Source organism: Paracoccidioides brasiliensis, assembly GCF_000150735.1.
Source record: "Paracoccidioides brasiliensis Pb18 unplaced genomic scaffold supercont2.5, whole genome shotgun sequence".
Classification (NCBI taxonomy): domain Eukaryota; kingdom Fungi; phylum Ascomycota; class Eurotiomycetes; order Onygenales; family Ajellomycetaceae; genus Paracoccidioides; species Paracoccidioides brasiliensis.
The window spans coordinates 485,995-510,391 of NW_011371362.1; the positions used below are offsets into that span (position 1 = coordinate 485,995).

At 44.5% G+C, this 24,397-nt stretch overlaps 7 protein-coding genes across 7 annotated transcripts; 3 read left to right on the forward strand and 4 right to left on the reverse strand.

The window, feature by feature from the left end:
• Positions 1 to 910: 910 nt before the first annotated feature.
• PADG_04615 (uncharacterized protein) lies at positions 911 to 2,662 on the reverse strand (the record flags this gene model as incomplete). The annotated part of the gene is made up of 2 exons (XM_010762011.1): positions 911 to 2,409; positions 2,476 to 2,662. The coding sequence occupies 2 exons, from the start codon at positions 2,660 to 2,662 to the stop codon at positions 911 to 913; spliced, it is 1,686 nt and encodes a 561-aa protein (XP_010760313.1).
• A 1,917-nt stretch (positions 2,663 to 4,579) lies between these two features.
• PADG_04616 (uncharacterized protein) lies at positions 4,580 to 6,077 on the forward strand (the record flags this gene model as incomplete). The annotated part of the gene is made up of 3 exons (XM_010761770.1): positions 4,580 to 5,035; positions 5,134 to 5,841; positions 5,922 to 6,077. 3 exons carry the CDS (start codon positions 4,580 to 4,582, stop codon positions 6,075 to 6,077), a joined length of 1,320 nt encoding a protein of 439 aa, XP_010760072.1.
• A 492-nt stretch (positions 6,078 to 6,569) lies between these two features.
• Positions 6,570 to 7,519, reverse strand: PADG_04617 (uncharacterized protein; the record flags this gene model as incomplete). The annotated part of the gene is made up of 3 exons (XM_010762012.1): positions 6,570 to 6,743; positions 6,853 to 6,932; positions 7,069 to 7,519. 3 exons carry the CDS (start codon positions 7,517 to 7,519, stop codon positions 6,570 to 6,572), a joined length of 705 nt encoding a protein of 234 aa, XP_010760314.1.
• Positions 7,520 to 11,683: 4,164 nt separating this feature from the next.
• PADG_11798 (uncharacterized protein) lies at positions 11,684 to 12,016 on the forward strand (the record flags this gene model as incomplete). The annotated part of the gene is made up of 2 exons (XM_010762219.1): positions 11,684 to 11,701; positions 11,795 to 12,016. The coding sequence occupies 2 exons, from the start codon at positions 11,684 to 11,686 to the stop codon at positions 12,014 to 12,016; spliced, it is 240 nt and encodes a 79-aa protein (XP_010760521.1).
• A 923-nt stretch (positions 12,017 to 12,939) lies between these two features.
• On the reverse strand, positions 12,940 to 14,478 carry PADG_04618 (25S rRNA (uracil2843-N3)-methyltransferase; the record flags this gene model as incomplete). The annotated part of the gene is made up of 1 exon (XM_010761771.1): positions 12,940 to 14,478. One exon carries the CDS (start codon positions 14,476 to 14,478, stop codon positions 12,940 to 12,942), a length of 1,539 nt encoding a protein of 512 aa, XP_010760073.1.
• A 246-nt stretch (positions 14,479 to 14,724) lies between these two features.
• Positions 14,725 to 17,846, forward strand: PADG_04619 (glutamine-dependent NAD(+) synthetase; the record flags this gene model as incomplete). Its single annotated transcript, XM_010761772.1, has 16 exons — positions 14,725 to 14,753; positions 14,807 to 14,893; positions 14,946 to 15,096; positions 15,145 to 15,174; positions 15,230 to 15,305; positions 15,360 to 15,607; positions 15,656 to 15,873; positions 15,930 to 16,169; positions 16,227 to 16,624; positions 16,678 to 16,782; positions 16,985 to 17,124; positions 17,188 to 17,216; positions 17,274 to 17,448; positions 17,509 to 17,529; positions 17,593 to 17,645; positions 17,726 to 17,846. 16 exons carry the CDS (start codon positions 14,725 to 14,727, stop codon positions 17,844 to 17,846), a joined length of 2,121 nt encoding a protein of 706 aa, XP_010760074.1.
• Positions 17,847 to 18,984: 1,138 nt separating this feature from the next.
• PADG_04620 (uncharacterized protein) lies at positions 18,985 to 20,401 on the reverse strand (the record flags this gene model as incomplete). Its single annotated transcript, XM_010762013.1, has 6 exons — positions 18,985 to 19,180; positions 19,264 to 19,328; positions 19,365 to 19,430; positions 19,595 to 19,762; positions 19,836 to 19,874; positions 19,973 to 20,401. The coding sequence occupies 6 exons, from the start codon at positions 20,399 to 20,401 to the stop codon at positions 18,985 to 18,987; spliced, it is 963 nt and encodes a 320-aa protein (XP_010760315.1).
• Between the last annotated feature and the right edge of the window lie 3,996 nt (positions 20,402 to 24,397).

Genomic DNA, 24,397 nt, shown 5'->3' on the forward strand with positions numbered 1-24,397 from the left:
TTGTATCCAGGATGATGGTGGTGTTGCTCTCGCTTCCTATTTTTTTTTGAAACAAATGAGCGTGTCAAAATTCTCATTTACTCTCTATCACTTTCCTGTAATGTGTCAATGTATTTATCTTTTCTCCTCTTCTCAGCAGTGTATAAAATAATAACAAGGGTGGTATGTGCCTTTGCGCAGTCCGGCTATCTGTATCCCGGGTATATTCATTGACACTCACAGCTCTTCAACGGCGGGCGCTTTTGCACATTATACTACGAAATTTTGGACCAAATGAACTTAACACAATTCATGTTGCCAACCTTCCGTGCGAGACAGCGGTATGTTAAATGGTGGGTTTACGAGAATGTCTTCTTTTCGTGATCAGACTTTGGTAGTCTGGGCTGCTGCTGGTGAGCAGTACAGTCTGTCCGTCCAGCTGCTAGCATATATTTGTTTAATAATTTACGTATCTGTTTCATTTTCATTGATTTGCTTCATTTGCGAATACTTGTTTCCATACTGCTCTTTTTGGTTTATGACCTTCTTGGGTTTTGGTTCCATTCAAAACAACTTGTCATGAAACGCATGACTGCATCATGATGGCTTTTGGGAATGACTTGAGCATGGTGCTTGGGAAGCATGTCCCGTGGTATCGACTATGTATTTATACAAAGTTCTATATTTCTATGCATAAATCTGTAAACTGGTTACGTGTACACTGGTATAAACATATTCACCTATGCACAACCAGCTAACACAGGGCAATTAACCAAGTGTCTCCGTATCATATGTCATACGGTCCGCACAGGACACTCAATGCTACATGGTGGTATAGAACCCAATCAACCGGTACTTACCGATCGACGTTGGTAAAACAATAGTAGGGCGGTGATGATAAGAATACAAAAATACATCTGGCATACCCTAATCAACAAAACATTGCGTGCATCCGATGACGAACTCGTCCCAAAAAGGTTGTGGGAACTTTAGCTGTTTCCCACGTCTCCGCATCAAGTTCTACCCGACCAGTATCTAAATCCGCTTCACACGGCTTGACGAAGGCCGTCCGGAACACGATTTTGTGTGCCGTGTACAAGACAACAAAGAGAATCAAACTAACGTACGAAACGAAGAAACGCGATGTGTCCCACGGTATGAAGGAAGTGAAACCCTGCGTGGTGATAATAAAGGCGTTACAAAAGAGGCCAAAATAGGCAAGGTAAGGTTGCCAAGGTGCCTTGTAGGGAAGTGTATGGCGGGAAATATTCCGGACGCGAAGAGCGCGCATGAAGCTGAGGTGGCAACCGTTAATGCATGTCCATGAAATAAAGCCGGCGATGCTGCTGATGTTCATGAACCATTCGAAGACTATGGAACCACTGTTGGACAGGTTGAGGAAGCTGAGCAGGCCAAAAGCGGCAGTGAAAAGCACGCTGAAGATTGGGACGCCTCTCCGGGTGGCCCTAGTGAATAATCTGGGTGCGCAACCGTCCTGGCCTAGACACACAAGTATTCTACTACCGGAGTAAACGTTTGAGTTGGCAGCGGAGAGGACGACAGTGAGAAGGATGCCGTTGATGAGGCCTGGGAGTGTTTTGACCCCGGCAAGTCTGGCAGCGATGACGAATGGAGAAGCTGAGGCGTTGGAGGCATTTGAGAGGAGATCTTGGTTCGTGTATGGAATTAGAATACCGATGAAGAATATGGTAAGAACGAAGAGGAATAGAATGCGGTAAAAGGTTTTCTTTATTGCTGCTGGCACGACTTTGCGTGGGTTTTCGGTCTCGCCAGCTGCGATGCCGACCAATTCGGTTCCTTGGTATGAAAAGCCGGCTTGGATAAGAGTTGCCCAGAAACCGATAAATTTTGCTGTTGTGACTCTGTCGTTGCCAATGACTTCGAGGAGATATGGAGCAAACGCCCCCGGGTTGTGCCAATATTTAAAGCCAATGTAGCCTTGCTGACCTGCACCCGCATTGATGCAGATCCCAAATATCATGAAACCAATGACCGTGATGACCTTGATGCTGGAAAACCAAAACTCGATCTCACCGTAGAAACTGACAGGCAGCATGTTGATGGCGGTAATAAAAATCCAAAACCCTGCTATGAAAACTCCGATGGGGACAGTATCATTCCAATAGTGAATGATGAGACCCGTCGCCGTCAGTTCGAGTGCAAAAGTGACGGCCCATGAAAACCAGTATATCCAGCCCATAGCAAAACCAAGGCTAGGGTCAATGAAACGGGTAGCGTAAGAGGTAAAGGAGCCAGGTATGGGAATGTATGTAGCCATTTCCCCAAGCGAAACTATGACGGAGAAGACGATAAAGCCAACGAAGGCATATGCGATCAGAGCGCCAGCAGGACCAGCTTTTGAAATTGCAGCACCACTTCCGATGAATAGACCTGTGCCAATGGTTCCACCTAGAATGACAGCATCAGTGGCAATGCTCTAGTTGGGAGTTCAGAAGCCGAGTAAAAGTGGCATACCAATCGCAATCATCTGAAGGTGCCTACTCTTAAGCTTCCTCTTCAGTTGGGTCAACTGGGAAGATGCATGGATCTCCTCCAGCTCTTCAGACTCATGTTGTTGACTTGACCAGGAGGTCATATCCCTTACGCTTTTCGTACCCTTTTCATCTTGGGCCAGCGATATACGGCCAGCTTGTTCCTTCATCCCGGCTGAGCCAGCATACAGCCGTTTTAGGGCCGCTCGACCTAGAAGGCTGCCCTATGAAGATATTGAGGGTTGATTGTGCGAGCAACTGGAGACCCAGAAAGCCAGCGACTGTTCGTTGAGTTATAAGGGAATTTTGAACAGTTCCCCACGAAAAGTCTTTTTCTTTTCTTTCCTTGAGTCCTCCCCTGGTTTATCCGGAAAGCGAATCGTTGAACAGATCTTTTACCCAATGAGATACTCCCGAACTATTATTAAAAATGCAAAAAGAAAACTCAAGAACCAAGGAACAAAAATCGGCTAACAGCATTGCGCAATGGCGATTGAAAGCGAGACAATAAGTCTATTTTGTGAACAAAGCCCCATCCATGTATATTTGAAAACTGGGTGGATCCGGAGGCGGTGATAACTCTGGACAGAACCGACAAAACCCGCTCTAAAATAAGGGACCAATTCGCCTCTTACTCAGCAGGTTTCCTTGTAATAAAAAATGCATCTGTCACTGCAAAGAAATAGTGTTTCTTGTAAAGTTATCTTGTATCAGCAAGCAAATTTCAATTTAGGGAACAAAATGTTTAAAGTTTTAACCCAAAGTTAAAAAAAAAAAAAAAAAAACTAGCACTGCCGACCACAGGACAACAGGTGGACATTTCTCGCACAGGTAATGTCATATATCATTGAGAGTTCATTGTATGATCTGACGTGAGGGTGTCGATATAATTCCTTTATTTTATTAAATGGCTGTGTTGTACGGCAAGCCATCAATCCAACCCCAGGAAATGGGAGTGCAATATAATTGCAATTCAAATCACTTGGCGCAGCTTTCCACAGGTAAATGAAGCGAAAATTTAACAGCAGAAACACATAGACAGCTGAGCGATGCAAGATGCAGAATATGACAAACAGGCTATATGGAGGAAACTCCATGCAGCCTGACATCCATGGAAAGCTGCGTAGAAGCCCAGAAAACTTGGCTCCCCAATGGACTAATTTCCTGCCGGACCAATGGCTACCAAATGGCCACGATATAGCAAATGATAACCACCGAAGGTTGAACACAGTAGCTGGACTGGATCTATGCATGTTTAGGTGTAGCAGTCAATGTTTATTTCTGCTGGATGTTCCAAGGTTTTAATAAATAGTGAACGATGAACTTGCTGCTATCATATTAAAACATGCCCTCATGACTTTGGGGGCGATCGCATCCTTGGATCTGTGTATGCAAGAAGTTAGGTTGGATGTTACCCGAGTCCTTAACCTAAGATGAGAATCTCTACCGAATTCAAAAAGGAAAATTTGTCACTCCCAAAGGACGAACAATCCGACAACACCTGTAGCTTACAGAAGAAACAAGCTCATTCGTGGATTCAACGCGCTTCCTTAAGGATTCCGAGCACGAAAAAAATCAGCGGTGGTGTAAGACAAATCTGGCCCTGGGGACACGTTGGCGGCCGACCTCGTGTATAGATAAAGCCCTATCCGATCCGGGTGTTCTCTCGATCAACTTCATGCACAGATGTCTCTCGGATGCGGGAAGCCCGCTCCATGGCCAAACTCCCAGGACCGGTCCCAACGCTGCGGATGCGAAGTCAAGGCTTCGCCTTTTCTTCCCTAACGGTTGGATGTCCGTCCTAAGCGCCGTGAGAAAAGCGCCTAAGATGCCGCCTAAAGTAAAAGATCTAACCAGCTCCACGTGATGAAGGAAATTTCCCTTAGGCGGATGGGAGCTATTCGATGATCTCCTTTTTTATCGGGTGTTTATTTTGGCATTACAGCTGCCATGGATGAGAGCGCTGCCTCAAGGCCGCACCCGCAGTTCCAGGAGTTCTCCTGGCTGCCTCATGCTACAAGTTCATAATCAACACGTTTCGGCATCCATCTATCTGCCTTTTATCTCCAGCTTCAATTCGTTCCGCAATGGATTTCGCCTCGCCCACAGCTAGTAGTTTGGAATCCCCTAATGCCTCCTCCAATCCCGCTCCCCAGGCTCAGTCTCAGATCCACAGACGTCGCCTCAATCGCGAGGAGCGAAAAGATATCCTCGTCATGCGGCGGTTGGGCTATACATACCGAGCTATAGCAGAGTATCTCCATGTCTCTCACCGTGCTGTTCAATATACTTGTGAATCTAATACATGCGATCCGAAAAAGCGACCCGGCCGGAATAGCAAGCTGTCCACGAAGCAGGTCGATGACATTGAAAACTTTCTAACAGCCTCCAAGGAAAACCAGAGCCTCTCCTATAAGAAGATAATTGAGGCTCTGGACCTTGATGTCAAGCAGGATTGTCTGCGGCGAGCTCTACAGAAGCGTGGGTATGTTCGACAGGTCACCTCCGTACCAAATTGTCAATCTAACAAACGTAGTCAGCTTGTAAGTACTAAACGGTTTTTTTTATTTTTTTTTTAATTTTTTTAACTCGGTTAGAAGAACGAGAAATAGTCAACTGGAACTAATTCGCCTGGTATTAGATATGGGAGATATATAAAGGCCCGAATTCTAGGCCGAAAGAGCCCAGCACATCTGCGTCCGCCCCTCAGCTCTCTATGATGGAACAGTCATCTTTGGCTGAACTGGAGGCCCAGGTAACCCATCACCACCACCGCCAACCTGTCGTGGACCAGTCTGAAACTTCCATGGCCAATCACCATTCTCCCATTAATAGGTATACTCCTGCCACCGTTCAATATCAGAGCTATCAACCAATTGGCCCCGAATTAAATACTGTTCCACCTCAACTTCATCCAAACCCATACCAGCAGCCCATACCTCCCCAATTGCGGCATATTTCATACATCCATATTTCATCCCCTCATCTCCACCACTTTCGTCAACCCGTGTCACTTGATTGGCGTTCAACCCCTCCTCAGTACGATTCAGGACCCTTCCATCATCATCATTCCTTGTCAACCGGATCTCCTCAACTTCAGTCGCATAACGAATATCACTCGATTTTCTCCAATAAATTGCAATCTCCTCTACCCAAATATCGTCAAGCTCTATCCGAGTATTGTCCCAGCTTGATCGACCGCCGTCCCGTCCCTCTCCAAACCCCACCTCCACTTCCATCTCCGCACTTCGAATCTATCCTCATGGAGCTGCAGCATCGTAATCTCAGCCGCAGCGTGTCTCCAGGCCTATGCCAAACAACAGGCTCCCATAACCAAATGGCAAGTTCCGTTCCGTTCCATACCCAAAATAATGCAATCGCGGGTTAATGGCCAAGGCCCTGGCTAACAAAAATGAGCATCCACCACAGATCTTAGAGGTATCAAGTCTTGCAGGCACGTCACGCAAATCCAGCGGATACTCGACACCGCTTACGATACCAGATGATCGTAGCGACTATTATCGATTTGCGGCGAGCGTTCCTCCAGATACTGCCGGGATCGAGCATGAGTCGAGAATACGGTAGCGGAAACTTAATTTCGAGGTTGGAGTCTTGGGGAATAGCTACATTTTTTTGGGGGGGAGTTTGGGCTTCAGACTGACTGAGATGAATTCGGAAGTAACTTATCACCTCATTAGCAATATTGATGCCAGGACCGGATTATCCACTCGATCCAACCACCCTGTCTAAAACGGATCAAATTAAAGGGAATCCGACAGCTTTTTTCCTCTGTTCCCCTGAAAATATCGTTCTCCTTGCCAACTATTTTCATGTATCAACACTACCGATAGTTTGATTTCTTATTCCCTTTCTTCTTGCTTTATTTGCCGGCATTATAGAATATAGAATTATAGACCATTTGTTTCATAAAAACCTGCAGACAGTATATATTATGTAATCCAAGTAAAATATCATGGTTAAAGTTCTCAGAACCGTATAAGTTATAAAGTATATTAATTAAGCCTTTCAAATCGCTAACTTCTAACGAACCGCTACCAGCAATAAGACGGGGTATATTCAATTAAGCAACCCGTTCACAAATGCAACAGCATCTGCCTGATACTTCCCCACAACAGCCCGATGTACCTCACGGTCAAAGCCCCTATCACAGACCAGGTCGTCTGAGTCGCAGTAGGCTCGCAGGCGGGGTGCGAAGTAATCGCAGCTCTCAGAGTCTGGGCGTGCGAAAAGCTGCCAATCATTTTTATGAAATTAGTGTGGCTATTGGATGGTGGCGTAAGATTCATTGTATCCAATCCAATATGAGAGAGATTAAACCATGAAGAGAATTGCAACTTACGCCACCCCGGGTTGCGGTACCGACATCGTACGGTTTCCCCGGTACATGGCGTGGATCAGCCATGAAGATAATGGCAGTAACTAACAGACATGATACTCCTTTAACGAGTCCTTTCTCCTTTCTTCTTTTTATCCGTCTTTCTCATCTCTGCACTTCCAAGCACAACAAACATCTTTTCTACAAATGGAGCCAACAGGAATAACACATATTGCATACCTTTATCTCCAATCACCGTATCAATCGCTTTCGTAATGGTTCCGCCACACAGAGTATTGCCTATAACATGTGCCCCTTGCGAATACCCCATAACCACAATTTTCGAATCCGGACACTCCGACACAGTCGTGTTTAGGAGGGACTTGAGTGCCCTGATCCCCTGGTGCAGCGACAGGGAGTACGGAAAAAGTTCCGCAGGGTAATCAAGCGGGACGCGTTCGCTGTTTTCGTGTCCCTTGGCGATATCACTGGCAACAGTAGCTAGACGGCCCTCGCCGGGATCTTCAGAGGTTCCACGCGCGGATATTATTCTTACAGCGGGACAGGGTGATGTGAATCGCGGAACTAGGGCTGGGGGAGGGCGTGGAAGCGGGTTTGTAAGTACCAGGCCCGAGTTTAAAATAGTCAGCAAAATTCTTGCCATGGATATTATCCCGAAAAGCGTGGCCATAGCTGGTGAGGGGACGTTGATGGCAGAGTAGAGTTCTGTAAAAGGGATCGTCGGGAATAGAAGTTGGACGACTGTTGACAACTTCGTGAAATACGATATATACGTTGAATCTATATATAGTCACCATTAGGGCCGGAGGACAAAATCAAGGGAAGGAACGGATGTTCAAGACGAATGATCTATCTTGAATGGAACCAAATGCCGTATTCAACATTTCTATCTGGGCCTAGAGAGGGGAGTCTATTGTCCATTGTGAATGCTCGAGAAATACCCTTCCGTCATGGGTTACCGGAGATATTTGCTGCATCAACAAGATGAAGAGGGCAGGTAGTTCTCATTCCACATGCACACCGCGAGAAATGCAACGCAACCCTGATCAACAGGAAGGATTTTAAGTAGTGTAACGGAATATTTGAAAACAATTCGACAGCATGCCGGAAAATTGTACTGGTACCTCCAGACCGTTCAGTGGAAGACGAGCAATAGGCCGTAGAACAGGGAGAGGGGGGGAAAAGGAAAACACATTGATTCCTTGACAAGGTCTTGTGGTATAACTAGTTGGCTATCCGCCAGGTGAACATCCAGACCCTCCATATGCTTGATATTATCCAGGAGGGTGGGACAGCGAAAAGGGCAAGACAGCAGACGGTGGGTAACCATCCGTGGAGAAATGGGACGAGGACGAGAGACCTCGTTGGTGATTGGCTTCCAACCTCCCTGGGTTGAGCTCGGCTGTTATTTAATTAGTTAACTAGTTAGTTAGTTACTCTAGTTAGTTAATTAGTTGTCCGAACAAACAACCAACTTCAGCCCGACCCTCCTTTCGGGGTTGCAAATGGGTTCACTCTCAATCACAGTAAGCAGCATTTCTGTGGCCTCCCTGTGCTCTGTGTGTGTGTGTGTGTGTGTGTGTGTGTGTGTGTGTGTGTGCTATGGAGAAAAACAAGACTCACTCATAACCTCCTATTAAATTTAGCATATAACTATGTAGCCTGGAAATTAGCAGAGATTATCTAACTGGAAAGTCAAGGAGCAATCCGTTTAGTTTCGTCCTGTCCAGACGAAATTCCCATCTCAACGTTGTCGACAAAATGTGCACTGCGGGAACAGCGATATCCATGAGCTTGTTTAATCCAGGCAGGGCAGACATCCATCGTCCGCGGTTTGTGCTGAACTTCAATCTCTTCTTGCTTTAAGTGTTCAGTTTGTGTCCAACGCCTCGTTGGCTGCAGATGTTCCAGGATAGCTTTTAGCCGGGCTTTCTCATGTAGGCTGCTTCAACCAGCTCATATCTTTCGGATCTTGCCTGGCTTTCTGCATCATTTCCTCGACACTTTTCTCTTGGGCGTTCAGCCGCCTTTTCTCATCATTTTTGGACTGTAACTCTGCTTTGAAAGGAAAATTGCTTCTACCATCCATTACCGATCAAGTCCGTAAGATTTATTTTATCAGGGTGAGTGTGCCTCCAGGTCTCGCCAGATACCACAGCGTCACGCACCCCACCACCAGCAGATGGGTTTGGGATCTGGTGGGTAGCTGTTTAGGAAAGCTGGCATTTTGTTTTTTTTGTCATTCTTGATTTGCGCAGCTGAAATCCGGATTTCAGGAGGGAGCCAGGTCTCCGGAATGACGATATCCTCACGTCCCAGAATAAGGCTTAATGAAATCATTTAGTGTCGCGCATTGTTCCTTTTTGTTTTGCTTCTACTTTCTCAGCGCGTCAACAAGATGTTTATGGGAAACTATGGTGGCTTTCGTTAGCTTCGGCACTTTTGATCGCTGAGCTACTAACAGGCTTTGATATTGTTTCTATATCACGACCATCTACCCAGGATGGAAGCGCACCGAGATCTTGAGAACGCAGATCAGCGGGATATATGCGTCAGGGCCTTCTTCTGGTCGGACTGCAATTCCCACGGCTTCCAGCTTTCGTCGCAGCAACGACAGCAATTTCTTCGGCAGCATAGGTAAAAACAATTCTTCACAAATCGGTGTAACAAACCATAAGTTAATACTGAATAGTTAGTTCATATCAGTTTCATAGCCTGCAAGAATGGCAACCCATACAGCCGGCCAATTTTGGCTTGTCCAGGCTGTCAACAACTCATTGATAGCTTCAATCGCGAAATCACCCTGAGAAGATCTATACGCCTCTTCAATAAAACTTTTCCCAAGGCCCTTTCAAGTAATGGTTGTTTTTTAGGACCGGTTTGACCAACGTGTTGTCCGATTAAGTCCGTCGCTGAGCATTAATTACTTCGCTAGTCGTCAACATTCCCACGTTGTAAAACATCTTACCCATTTTTCGGGCTAGTGTTGTTTTGCCGGTCCCTTATGATTGTCAGGATAATATTGCACTCTTGAAGAATCTCCAAGAGTCCACAGCTGGGTTTGCAGAAGTGATAGCTTCCACGATGTGCTTAATTCGGTTATCTAGAAGCCGAGCGTCCTGTTCTGGGCTGTTGATTTCGCAATTAAGTATGACTGCAGCTGCAAAAAGCAGCAAGGCAAAGTCTGAGTGGTCTTCTCTCGCAGACGTCCACGTTTAAAAGCATCAGTGATGCACTCAAAATATTGGCGGCTCGACCACCACAAAAATGATTTGGCGTAAAAAATCTCCTCCAAATATACCTTTCATTTCAGGCGCCTGGAAATATCATCGGAGATCTGGAGCAGGGCTGTTGAGAACATCTAGTGAAATGTACATGCGCAATGCAGATTGAACATCAGACAGACCCTTCTGTTTTCTCATTAGTTTTGACACTCAGGTGACTGTGTTGTCCTGGGTACAAACAGAATTGATAAAGAACCTGGCGCTCTGAGAATTGGTGATATAACACTCACCAGTTATGGTGTCGAAGAAAACCCTGTGAAGCATACTGTCTGGAGAGGAGTTATCCAGTCCCATTGGGCAAAGACATAGATGGGAGGTGTGCACGAAGAGAAACACTCCAGATTTCGAAAATTCGAAGATGGTCTAGCAATATGTCAAAGAGTTTGACAGCTGGACCGTTTGAAAAAAAATATATATGTATATTGGAATGTATTGCCCACGTTCTCAAATCCTGCTAACATATTTATTCGACAAATATGTCCACTGGTTGGAGTTGCAGCAAAATGACAAAGTGAAGGGTGAGAGGAGCATAAGTTTACAGAGCGAATCTTTTATCTTCATAGCATACAATCATATTATGAGAAGGAAGAGGGAAAGAGTGAGACTTCACAAAAGTCACATGGTGTTATTTTGTCTTCTCAAGTTGATTGAGAGTCTCTGTAACATCATCTCTGCAGTCTTGAGTCAATCTGCATGTCATGTCTTAATATTTACCAGGATTTTCAAACATGAAGGCTGTCAGAAGATAGTGTTAATGAAAACTCAGTTTGATGAGAACAAGATATAGTAAGACTCAGACAATTATTGACTGTGCTTGACAATGTAAATACTCAGATAGAGTGAATGAACTCTGAAAGCTGATCAATAGAAGTCAGACATGAACAGCTGAGACTGTGCTAACTATGCATTCAGCTGCCAGACACCCAGACAAACCTACTGCCAAGAAAATGTCTTGGAGCCTTCAGGAATGCAATAATAGGGACCCAAATGCAGCAAGGATGAGTTTTTTGGTCTGCAGTGCAATTTGACAAAGACATTCATTCCACAAAACTTTTTAAGGCTTTGTTTGCTCAGGCACAATGTGCTTGGAGAATATGGTAGTTCCAAAACACTCTGCTTATGCGGGTTACTCCATCACCATTGCCATCTCTTTCACTCATCCCATGACAAAGGAATAAGAAGGGAATCTCGGTTGCTCTCCAAAGCTGGCCACTTTTTTCTCATTCAAATAAATAGGAGCCTACCCAGGTAGATTCGCATCTCCTCTGGGATTTCAACACGAAAATGACAGGCTCTTCGAGAAACTCCACTAGGAGGAGGTCAAACGCGGAAGAGAAATTGGAATAACATCAGTCGCGAGAGGTGCTGTTAAAACCTGTGAAGCTGTCAGGATTGTCTTTCGAGGAGGAACCTGGAGAAGTAAACCTCGGGGTATCAAGATATGCAGTCGAACAGCAGCGTCCTCTAGAACCATCTGTTGGTCCATTAGTGGCCGCAATAACCGTTGACGCCCTCCCCGAGGGGAGGCGTGGAAATCCAAAGATCACAAAATGAGAATTAGTTGGCTCGTATAATTGGTTATATAGAGATGGTTCCAGGTTTTTCACCCCTCCCAATCTGATCGTTTACCTATTAACTTCGGTGTGTTGAATTGCTTTCAGGCTACCTGCGAAGTGGACACCGTTTCAAATGAGCTTGCACTCAAAAGGGACTCTGGCGAATACGGAGCCAAACGCTGCAAGATGGCCACGATCATATTCGATCGTAACCCGAACTTGAAGGGAAAGCAATCAACATGTGACCTGGGCCGGAACCAAGAAAATGGTGTCCCCGGTCGAACGGCGAAACACTGGAAATCTCACGATATCGATGACGCGAATTGATAAGATCACCCATAGTCCAGAAGGAGCGTTCACCCAAAGAACTCATTCGAGGTGTGTACGGGTATGGTCACACGTTCCCAGAAATATATACGACTTGGGATAAAAGTGTCAAAGGCTCGGCGACAAACCAACGCATCATTCGCAATGAATTTGGAAGGCTAAATTTCCTCGTTCACTTTGAAGTTGATTGCTAGCTAGACGATAAGTCTAAAGGTGTGCAACAACAGCGCGAAGAAACAACATCGACAAGCAAGGAAGACCTCGTCGACCATGGCGAATCCAGAAAACAAATCGATATGGATAAAGTTACACACACGATTATGGGCTCGTCAGATCCCAAATTTTGTCATTGCTTATCATAATGACGGGGTATTCAACCAAAGCCGCATCCAAATTGAAGAAGTGAGTGAGGAAGAATATGGGCGATTGGGAAAATGAGAATGAATCGTTCTCATACGGCTGGCAAGGGTATTTGAGAGCTCGATCAAATGTGTCAAAGGATCAAAAACCAAAAATCTTATCGTGGATAAGGAAAAACAATGTCTGTTGGGACTCTGGGATACAAATGAGAGCTCCAAGCCCGCGTTGCCAACAGCTTTAGCTGCTAGATGGAAATGACTTGATAGAGAGTGTGATGGCAATGGTGGTGGCGATGACGATGTCAATGATGACTATCTCCCGTTTTAAAGAGCGATACAGAATTTGGCGTTATTTTCCTTGCAGTTGGGTTTCATTCAGAAGCAGCCGATTTTAGTCATCGTCACTTTCTCATTTCCGAGGCAGTTGTGAATAGTTTCCGAGATTCAAATTCATGCCTTTCATCACTGACATAAGTTCCTATTTCCGACATCTTCCAGGTAATTTCGGTTTATTTCGATTCGGTTCTTGAAATAATGAACCTTGCGCACGACCTGTAACTGTCATTAGTCCATCAGCCGTCGATAGGCATGGATTTGGAATCTCATATCCTCCAAGCCAATTCCATCCCCGACTTGATATCTAAGTTTAGACGTGTCCCTTCGAAACCACCTAGAATCGTCTGATACAATACATTCCCATTTGCCACCAGCGACGGAAAGCAGCGCATGGTTGAGGAGAAACCGCATTGGATAGTTCCTCTGCTGCTTTGTAATTGCTGAGCCTTCTGGATATTCTTTGTGGATATCTTGATTGGTTGAGCTTTCTTGCTGGGAGGAAGAGGGAGAATCGAGGTTTGATGACTCCGTAGAATGATCCATTCTACCGCCCAGAGTAACGGTTGAATAACTTCCAGGGCTATCAACAACGAGAAGTATCGTCCCAGGGTAGAGCATATCGGTTAACTGAAGCAAGAACGCTGTTGTTTTGGGTATCGAGGTGTAGAAAAGTTCGTTTAACGTGAACATCAGAGTAACTAGAACAGTGGTGTTTCGTTTCGTAGCCAACTTCTTATGGCCAGTCTTGCCATTCATATCAACCCCAGGTGGGACCAGCAAAGAATTTAGCTCTTGACCTGTCAAGCTTAATACGTCTTCTTTCTTAAAGAAGACGCGAAAACCACAATCGGCTCGGCTCCCTGTACTTTGGAAAGGAACCAGCGGCGCAGGACAAACCTTCGACGCTGGTATGGACTCTGACAAGATTGATTTATTCAAACTGCCAACAAGGGAAGACCAGTCTGCAATATCCACAGCGGTGATCGACAGCTCTGAGAATGGCTGCCGGTCGGAAGGCGTGTCACAATTACCACTAGCTAGATCATCCTCAGATTGGCGAGCGTTTGGATCATTCCCCAGCTGTGTTTCGTTTCGTAATGACAAATCATCCAAGGCATCATTTATTGAAACAGCTTTCTCTTCGCTATTCAGACTAACGGAATCTTCAGCACTGGATTTCTTCCCATCATGAAGCCATCTCCACACTGCCGCCAATCCCGCAATCTCTGCTCCCGCACCTCCTCCAATGCAAACAACATGACTCCCGGTTGTAATAGTTTCTGCGACTGTGGTACGATGCTGAATGATCATTTCACATACAGATGCAAATATGCCCGCATAGGCTAGAGCTCTTCCGGCACTCCACCGTAGGGCGTATGCTTTGAGCAACTCCTCATTTGCATCAGCAAATGCAGACAAAAAGTCCCGCCGATACAGATGGGTCTTCAGTATCTGGACCAGTTCTGATAAAGGTCGTGACAAGGGCTCTGTTGCAGAAGCTTTATCAGAGAGAAGGCCTGACTGGAAAACGTTCAGAAGCAGCTGCTGCAGTGGAATTGGCAGAAGTGTCACTCCCAGTACCGTTTCATTATTTTTAGCAATAGAAATGGAGGTGTTTCCTGGCGCAACACCATGTTTGCTCATGGTCTTCCCATTGCTTTTGGCGCTCTCAATATTGTTTGTCCTCTTGGTCGTGCTTTTGGATTTACCGCTGCTCTTTGCCTTGGGCTTCGGTCGATCCTTTCCTCGTTGATTTACTGGAGGCATCTTTTCTATATTGTCCTTCAGAAATTAGCAATGCACAATTTATTCCATCGTTGAAGCCCAAAGTTGCAGTTACTATAAGATTTTTGCGGTTGATCGTTCCGGATAATCTTTCGCGAACAAAATAACTTCGGGCTAGTGAAATCACATGACCTTGACAGGCCAAAAGCATCATCTTGCAAGGAGTTGAAGAAGTGTAATGTCGCTCTTCAGCACTGCCTGAGCTAGATCAGTGCAGCATATATAGAAATGGCTCCTCTCGTAACAGTAGCTACTTGGTAGGTCCTGTATCTTCTTCGTCTCGGAATTGGAAATACTAACTGGCATCTAGTTCCCTCAACCAGTGGGTGCTGGATTTCGAAGGAAATACCACTCGCATCATCGAGAGTATCCGCATCGCAAAAGCCGCAGGGGCTAAGTCTGTAATATATTATTGCCCCCTTCGGGACTCCTTACTGACAATATCATAGGCTTCGCGTAGGACCTGAACTTGAAATAACTGGCTACTCGTGCCAAGACCATTTTTTGGAAGGGGATCTCTATTTGCATGTCTGGCAATGCATTGCGACCATCGTCGACCATCCCGATTGTCAAGATATTCTCATTGATATTGGTGCTCCTGTATGATCTGCAATGTCATGAACCTTATACGTTAACTATTTTTCATAGTCTGACGTGTATAAGGTGCGGCATCGCAATGTATGTGTCACCTTCAACCCTAGGGATAACTGTGTGGCATTCTCATAACTTCCAGATTCGCTACAATGCGAGAATACATATATTGAATCGGAAGATCCTTCTGATCAAACCGAAGATGTGGCTTGCCGGAGGTAGGAGATCTGGCGAACAATTCCCGAGATTGTTCTGATGCTAAAAATACGCAGATGCCAATTATTACGAATACAGATGGTTTACTCCCTGGGCAAAACCGAGACATGTAGAGGAGTATCATCTTGAAAGAATTGTGGGCAACATTACTGGCCAGGCAACTGTGCCAATTGGTGACGCGGTCATAAGTACCTATGACTCAGCCATTGGGATAGAAACATGTGAGGAGCTCTTCACCCCGAGTAATCCAGGTATTCATATGGGACTCAATGGGGTAGAAATCTTTACGAACTCAAGTGGAAGCGTTAGTTTTGACCGCCCCATTTCCTTAATTTTGCTAACGTAGTTTCAGCACCATGAACTCAGAAAACTGAAACAACGGATCGAACTTATCCGTCACTGTACCAGAGGGGGTGGTATCTATTTGTACGCAAATCAGAGAGGAGAAGATGGAAATGGACGTCTCTATTTTGACGGTTCAGCAGGTATCTTCGTCAACGGGCGTGTGGTTGGAATGAGCTCTCAGTTCTCGCTGAAAGATGTGGATGTCGTGACGGCAGTTGTTGACCTGTTAGTGCAGCGACCAAACGGCTATTTTACCTCCCACCAACTGACAAATATAACAGTGAAGAAGTCCGCAGCTTTCGTACGTCAGTTAGCCGAAGCGCCCAGGCCAGTCAAGCACCCGTGTACCAGCGAATCGAGGCCCAAATCTCTTTGTCGAAGAAATCGGACGCGTTTAACCCAAGTATCAAACCCTCTCCTGACATCGAATTGAATTTCCATACCCCAGAGGAAGAAATTGCCTTGGGCCCTGCATGCTGGCTTTGGGATTATCTGAGGCGCAGCAGGCAATCTGGTTTCTTGTAAGATATCACTATCTGTAGTATATATATCCACTTTTGACTGACTGAAGTTCACAGCCTTCCGCTATCTGGAGGGCTAGACAGTGCATCGGTTGCTGTAATTACGTTTTCGATGTGTCGTCTGGTAGTTGCTGCGTGCCATCACAGAAATGAAGATGTAATTGCGGATATGCGTAGGGTCGTTGGAGAACCACCTGATTCAAAATGGCTGCCGGAAACCCCGCAAGATCTCTGTGGCAGAATCCTTCATACATGCTATATGGGCACCACGAATTCAAGCAAAGAAACAAGATATAGGGCGAAAGAACTAGCCAAGTATATTGGGAGCTATCACATTGACCTGGACATAGACTCCGTCGTCTCAGCAATATCGAACTTATTCAGTTTTGTTACTAATTTTACCCCCCGTTTCTCTGTCCACGGCGGTACACAATCCGAAAATCTCGCCCTTCAGAGTACGCCATCAAATTCAACCACATATATGGGTCTTCTCTAACCAGTCTTGTAGACATTCAAGCGCGTTCCCGACTTGTTGTTGGTTACATGTTTGCTCAACTTCTTCCCCTTGTGCGACAGAGACCAGGAGGAGGCTCTCTTCTAGTTCTTGCATCCGGTATTGTACATCCTGCAATATTTAATGCACATCACTGACCGATTAACTATTTTTTAGGAAATCTATCGGAACAGTTCGTATCACCTGCTTGATAATGCCCCTTTCTCAATCAGGTTCTAACTACTTGTAGACTTAGAGGATATCTTACTAGTAAGGCCCAACGCCCTAACTGAAGATACTTAATATTTACTGGTAGTAAAAGAATATGACTGTTCGAGTGCCGATCTGAATCCAATTGGGTCGATTGATAAACGCGACTTAATCGACTTCCTGCTGTGGGCGAAAGTAAACTTTGATTTACCTATCATCGAAAGCTTTGTGCATGCCATTCCTACTGCAGAAGTATATATCCTCTTCCCTTCACAATCTCAAGGCAATGGCAAATCCAAAGACTGACAGCTTCAGTTGGAACCTATAACTGAGAGTTACACCCAGTAAGCAGCTCCCCTAGTTCTCTTGACTCATTGATACCTGCTGAGTTGATAACCCAGATCCGACGAGGACCAAATGGGGATGACTTATACAGAGCTCTCCTTATTTGGTCGTTTGCGCAAAATAAGCAAATGTGGGCCGTTTGGAATGTATGAGAAGCTTCTACATATGTGGCCAGAGCAACATACACCTAGCGAGATCTACGAGAAAGTCCGCAGATTTTTCTATTATTATGTAAGAAGCTATTAACTCAGATTGATTTCCAGGGCATGCTGGGCTGATATTATTTAATAGGCTGTGAATCGCCATAAGCAGGTTTGCTTTGTTCCTCCTTCGATGAAGAATACAGATGAAAGCCATTAACATAGGCACCATTAGGTCATTCTTACGCCAAGCTATCACGCCGAGAGCTATAGTTGTGATGATAACCGGTAGGTCTCTTCACGTCCATTGTCCGCATCATAATTGTATCTATTCCAGGGAGTGAGCTAAAGCTTACACCTCTTAACAGACACGACCAACGACCGATTCTGTATCCTGCCTCGTTTCCCTTCCAAAATAAAAAGATCGAAGAGCATGTGAAGGCGTTGGAGAGTCAGGCCGGAGCATCCGCTGTCGAAGGAGGCAATTAGTGCTAGACTGTGAACAGCCGAGTTAGAGTATGAGGGTTCGAAGTCACGAGTTCCAAGGTTAAGAAACTACAGAGTGAGAGGTCAAAGAAGAACGGATATGTACGAAAGGGAAACACGCAATATTATGTCAAGATCAGAGTTATTAGGAATGCATCCATTACGAACTTTTAATTTCTTTTCATTTTTCACCCAAGACACACGAAAAGTCCTATCGACTCGAGCAAAGGATAAAATAGAGGCCGGCTATGATGTCACAAGCTGAGGTGCAGTGGAAATAATTAATCCCATATTTTTTTCAGTCAGTGCTCTAACTTAATAGGTCGGCATTTGGATATTTGGAAGTCGGAAACTAGTGATGGCAAGCCTCGTGCAAGTTAACAGTAATCAGGGGTAAACGCCTAAGCCTACCCTGGGCGAGAAGTCGCTTGCTTGGAATTACTATTCTACCGGAATCACGAATATCAACCCAGAGAATGAAGGTCACATACAAAAAATATGCGATAGACCGATGAATCATTTTACATAAGATATGCCTTTAAGCGGCCATCTCCACCATGTGTGGGCTTCGTGGAATGAAGCCACACCCATCCATGCCTTAAAACGAAGCAATATTTGAAATTACATAGCCTATGATTACTCAGAACCGATCTTGATCTGCACCTCTCTGCTTGACGGTTATAATTCTTTTATCTCAGTAGTAAAAATCCCGGGTAACTACCGTATGGGTTTAGCTCTTACTCGCTCGGTACAAAGGTAGAAAGTTTCTTTCAGAGCATCGGAGTCACTTCCCACGATCACCCAATCTTACCTCCGCAGTTACTCTTCCATTCTCATCCAGACGGTGGTATTCATAGGCTTGCCGGGTCTGATCTGTGCAAAGAGTCACACACTTCATTTCAGCAGTTACAGAGCTAAAAGTGAAACCATGCTGTGCAGTGCTTTGTCGACGCTCTGCTTCAAAAGTGAAGGAAGAAGATGTCCCAACGTTGATAGAGCCGCAGACCAAAAGGAATGCCCTCAGAGCTAAGCAAATATTCTAAAGGACAGGAAACGGGATGGATAAGCCAGGCCATTGCCACATGTGGATAACCATAGCAGGGACAAGTTCAAACACGGGCCAAAAAAAATCAAGGCGTTGTTAATCACTGGAGTCCGGACTGAACGTGCAATGGTACTGATCCACAATGCTCACACTCAATTTCTCGTGAGCCGAAATACCGAAGACGGGCAAAAATGTCGAGAAGGAAATGCTCATTGACACCATTGGATCCGATAAAACCGCAATGGGCCCAAGAAAAGCCCCAGAAAAGCAGTCCGGAGAGGCGAATCCAAAGCTGCAGCGCCTATCTTAGTGGAATCCCTGAGTACGACAGGAAATATGAAAATCAACATGTAGACATGTTGGTAACTGGCATACGGCGAGTTCTGTCGCAAAATGGTAACGAAGAAAAAACTTGCGGCAAGCATCAGGATGATCGGGTCCTTGAAGATTAACAGTTCAGCAAACTAGGAAGATACAGGTATGGCGAGTTGAGAGTGTAGGGAAGATAAAAGACTTGAGATGCCATCAATCTCCCAGACGTGCTATGGAATAACTATGAATTAGTTGTCAGATTCGTTTCCAGCTCCTTTCTTCATTTTTCTCTCCAAACAATAATCTTTTAGGTACGTTCATTGAACCGTTCCCCTCTCGAATTTCCTTTCCACACGAAAGCCATTTGATACCTTCATTTCAAACTTTCATTCACTTCTTTCAGGTCCAATATCTTATTCCAAAGGGAGAGATCGTCACCTAGGTACTCTTCAAAATTGCCTACCAATACTCTACCAACAACCTTTCTCCACTTTGGGAACTCTTGAGCAATTGCTACGTTTGGGTTTTCACCCTTGTTGAGCCGTTTGATCAAGGTGGAGGACTTCATGGGGTCAGGTCCGACATAGTCTGCCCACGAGACAAGGACACCATATTGAATTGGCGGTGAGCTTAACAGCAGCCCTAGTTGACAAGGTGATAGCATTCTGGAAGCTCTATATGATAAACAATCTAAAACGGAGAAGTTGACTGTTAGTTCCATGGCCTTTCATGACGACTGGACAGGGTTGATATAGCAACGGTATGAACACACCTTGTCTTCCTTCACCATGACCGTCGCGGTCGTTTTGGTCAGAGGGACCTTGACCTCTGTGTCATCCTTGGTCTTGTAGAGATGGCCATATCCAACTTTTGCGAGCCCAAATCGGTTCTGGCGCTGATTTGGGGATGAAGCCCTCAAAACTCCCTGATTAAGGAGATGGTAGCCGTGTTGACATTTGGGGCCGGTGCATTGTCTGGCGTCTAGAGTTGAGACCTTGGTGCGGAAGGGAGGACAGAGAGAGGTAGCGAAGAGAACGGAGAATGGCTTGTTCGCAGACGCAAGGCGGAGGTTAAACTGGCCAAAACTGCCACGACCGTCGAAGGCACTCCCGGCTAAATGTTGAGCGTGGAAGAAGCGAACATGGAGGGCGCAGTGACTACTCAGCTCACTTTCTTCTGTTACTCTTACTCCTTCTTTCATGTTTTTAAATTCATTGCTTTTCTTATTTTTCTATCCAGCAGCTTGACTAGTTCCACGTGTTGAACGCATTTCCCTTGCTGGATTAAATGCTGCCAGGTAACAAGCAACTGAAGTCATGGCATGTCTCTGCAGCTAATATGAACCCCTTCAGGCTTTTATTGGAGACAAGGGTTTATGTCTCCTAATATCAGCATCAAAAGCAGGATTATGTAGCCAGTCACATATACGTATAAATGCAATCCAGAATCTCGTGTGAGACGCCAACAGAGGACGAGTTTGTAACGAGTAACAGCCAAAGTAGTGGGTGCCCTGAACGGCTGCACGCAGTTTCCAGCCAAGCAGCGCCCTGGGCTCACTTAAATGCCAGCTTTCAGTGTCAGATCTCTCTTGATCATCACGGAGTGAAGTAACACAACAGCACAGATGTAGGAAGGAGATCCACATCTCCATTTAAAGTCAGAGACTTCAGGAGCATATAGAAGCTCTAAATCCTTTTCTTGGGTACACACCAGGGGAATAGACACTGAGATTCAAGGTCCACGTGGCACAGATTGGAGCATGGCGTCAGAAACAGGTTGCACGGAGTAACAATTGAGCATGGTGGATCGCTAACAATCGCACAACCAGTCAACAAGGGAACGGTCCTAAAAATTTGCTCCGTGGAAAGAAGAGATCAAATTCAATGGCTCGGGAACTAGTGCCAAAAGGATCAATGTCCTAGATACACAATGGAAATTGACGTCTGACACCATAGTTAACAGGTGGGATTAGGAATAAAAGGGAAACGGCCCGTAAGGAGCGAGGCGAAAGAGATGATCAGGTAAGTTGTAGAACAAAAATTGAGCTGAATTCGAGACCACTGTATGTAAATAATGCACAGGGCACAGCGAGGTGGAGCCGTGGTTTGGGATCACTATATTCTTTCGGATATGCAATCCCATCATCCAGCCTCTTGGAACCCACATCTTTGGGGATGGAATGTTCAAAATTCGATCACGTTGTCATGCAGTGGCTTCAGGCTGAAGATCCAGCCATTGGTTTGTAGCTTGCAGCGGCCGAGTTGACCTGTTAGGCGATTGGTACAATACATACCTACCATTAGACACGACAAGTTTCGTTCCATGGACGTCACCTTCTCCTCCCCTGATATTGTATTATTACCATCATCATAAAAAACCATCTTGGTTGCTTTTATCAAGCATGCTGTGCAGCTGGTTCCCAGGAAAATATATCTCCTCGGCTTTCAGCCACCGCTAAGGCAACACTTGGCGGTCTGGTGCTATAACAGCCTGCAGATGGATGGACTCATATGGATATTTCCCCTGTCATTTGAAGTGATGAGTGGCTTGGTAACTCTCCAAGAACCAAAGGCAGCCGGACGGCAGAAACGCACCATTGACAAAACCCTGATAAGAGAATGGAAGAAGAGCACGGAATGGTTGAAAAAGATTTGTACGGAGGACTTATTTTAACACATCGTTCACACGCTTTGACATATCAGGGTTTGTATTATTTCACAGCCGTTGATCTGAGAAAAGTTGGGATCAAGGATTGATGAACCATCAGCCTCCAGGTTACGTTTAGTTTGTTTGAAGGGACATTTCTCAAGGGCTATTGGATGCAGATTCAGCCATCAGCATTTTCTGTCCTAGTTCATCTCGAACTGTCCATGATCGCCGACGCTATCTGAAATTAAATAATTGCATCCATCTTGCTGTTCAGGAGAGAAACGAGTAACCCTTCCATTGTCATTTCCGCCGTGACTTTATTGCTGCGAGATATCATCATGTAAACGATTTAGCCAAATCTATATATCTAGATCAAAAGCGCAATAATAATAATAAATAAAGATAAGAATTAGTATCTTGACATGAACTCGCAAAAATATCTACAAATCCCGCTCAATAGCCCCTGCCGAGGTCCCTCGTTCTGTCGTCTCACAGCGTGTCCTTCTACCGTTTCAAAAATCTCTGCCCTTCGGTTTCATCTCGTTGCTGTGAGTTCCCGATAGCCGATCCGCTTGTCTCCATAGCTAAGACTAAACATGAATTGGTTCTTTGCACCGTTGCCTGCCCTTGCATTGTTTTGTTTATCATTTTGCGTTTCTTAGTCTGACGTCTTCAAACTCTGACACGGCAAGATTGCACAGGTGTAGATCTACATTATACGAAGTATGTCAAGAACCTGTTTCAATAGTTCTTCAAGGGAGAAGATATATATTTTGCGACACAAAATGCTTTTTGGGAGAGAGGACCAGGGTCCTAAAGCCCTACAGATTGCAGAAACGAAGAGCTTGAGACAGCTTTAAGGATATCCTCGGTATTTCGTGAATGTGTACGTACAGCCGCAGGAAAGGCACATGTAGATAAATGCAGAGAAATATGTAGACTCATTGGACTGCTTGTCTCATACCAAGACACATCATATCCGGTTGGAAAATTCCGCTTCTCAGTATGTGTGGATAGATATTCATAGGATAACTGCTATGATTCGAGGTAAAGAACATGAGATGTTTCAATTCACTGATTCAGAGATTAAGTAGAAAGGTCATGGTGTTTGACTGATGTTGAATATTGCTTTTCACTTATTATTTGGGAAACAGAAATGCAACATGTCTTTGGCTTTTTTTTACTGCTGAATATACTTTTCACTATGAGATGAATCATCTAGATAACTGAGTTTATAAAAAGAATAAATAACATTAGAATTTTATATTTAATATTAACTTCTTTCTAATATTATAATTATACTCCATATTTCATTTTATCATGAATCTGATAAAGATCTTAAAAATTGTTCAAAAACATAAAAAAATCTTTTTGAAAATTTCATGAACATAATTTTTTTTTTTTCAAATCAAAGTTTAATAATAATAAAAAGTGCCAAGAAAGTAAATTTTAAATTTTTTTGATAAAACCTGAAATTATTAATTAAGACAATGTGTAATAAACTAGTTATAACTTCAGTTTTGTAATTGAATTGTCATTTTTGTGTTTAATAAAATATTATTATTGACATTAGATGAGGTTAGTTATGGTGTGCGAAGTTTAAAATAGTTAAGTTAAGAATATATCTACAAGAGAAATTAAGAGAAGTAATTTTTATGAGAAGTAAAAGGCAACTCTAAACTTGTCAATTCGATTGAATCTAAATTACAACCGTTGAAGCTATCAAGCAAATTGCTTCTAGAAACTATTATGTGATGAAAACCCGAGAAGAGACAACATGACCCCTTATGGCATCAAATGTTAGCCAGCCCTGACCAATTGTTACGCTCCGCCTGCTGCACGTGATCGAGATAGCCCACATATAGCGTAGCTAGCCTGAACGAACGTACGAATTTGATATTCTTCATCAAAAATTTACACTGCGAGCTCTCCTACATTGTGTCAAACTTGCCTTCATCAGCATCTGTATTGCATAGCGCCCTGCACATATATGTAGGTCTGCATCGTACCTAAGTACATATCTGTATGTGCACTACATACAGATGCGTAAGTGAAACATCTACAACATATATATGTATATATATAATATTTGCTTAACCTATGATAACTTTAGATAACATAAATTTTTTTTTTTTAAATGTTGGTCTCTTGCTAAAGATACTAAGATTAGACATGGATGTACACTTTGCCTCTCTACGGAGTAAATAGCTTCCTTTGGTGAAGGGGAAAAAACGCCAGTGCAAGAGCTAGTTAACTTTATCATGGGGCCTCCGTGGCTCACGGAGGGTGTGCTGCCAACCTGCCACTCTCAGTGCTATATAATCCAGGCAGGCCCCAGCCCCCTTCCTTTCATAGTTATCATCATATATTAGCTAGTTATTATTATGAATACTACTATCTTATGCCTATGATGTTCTGACTATCGTCACATAGTCCCAATGCTGCAAGCCCCAGGGATAACCCCTGTTCCTGAAAGTTGCCTTGTATGATAGTTCAATACTGAAGAGCTTGACTGAAGTTCTTGTACATGTACACTCAGCAAAACAGC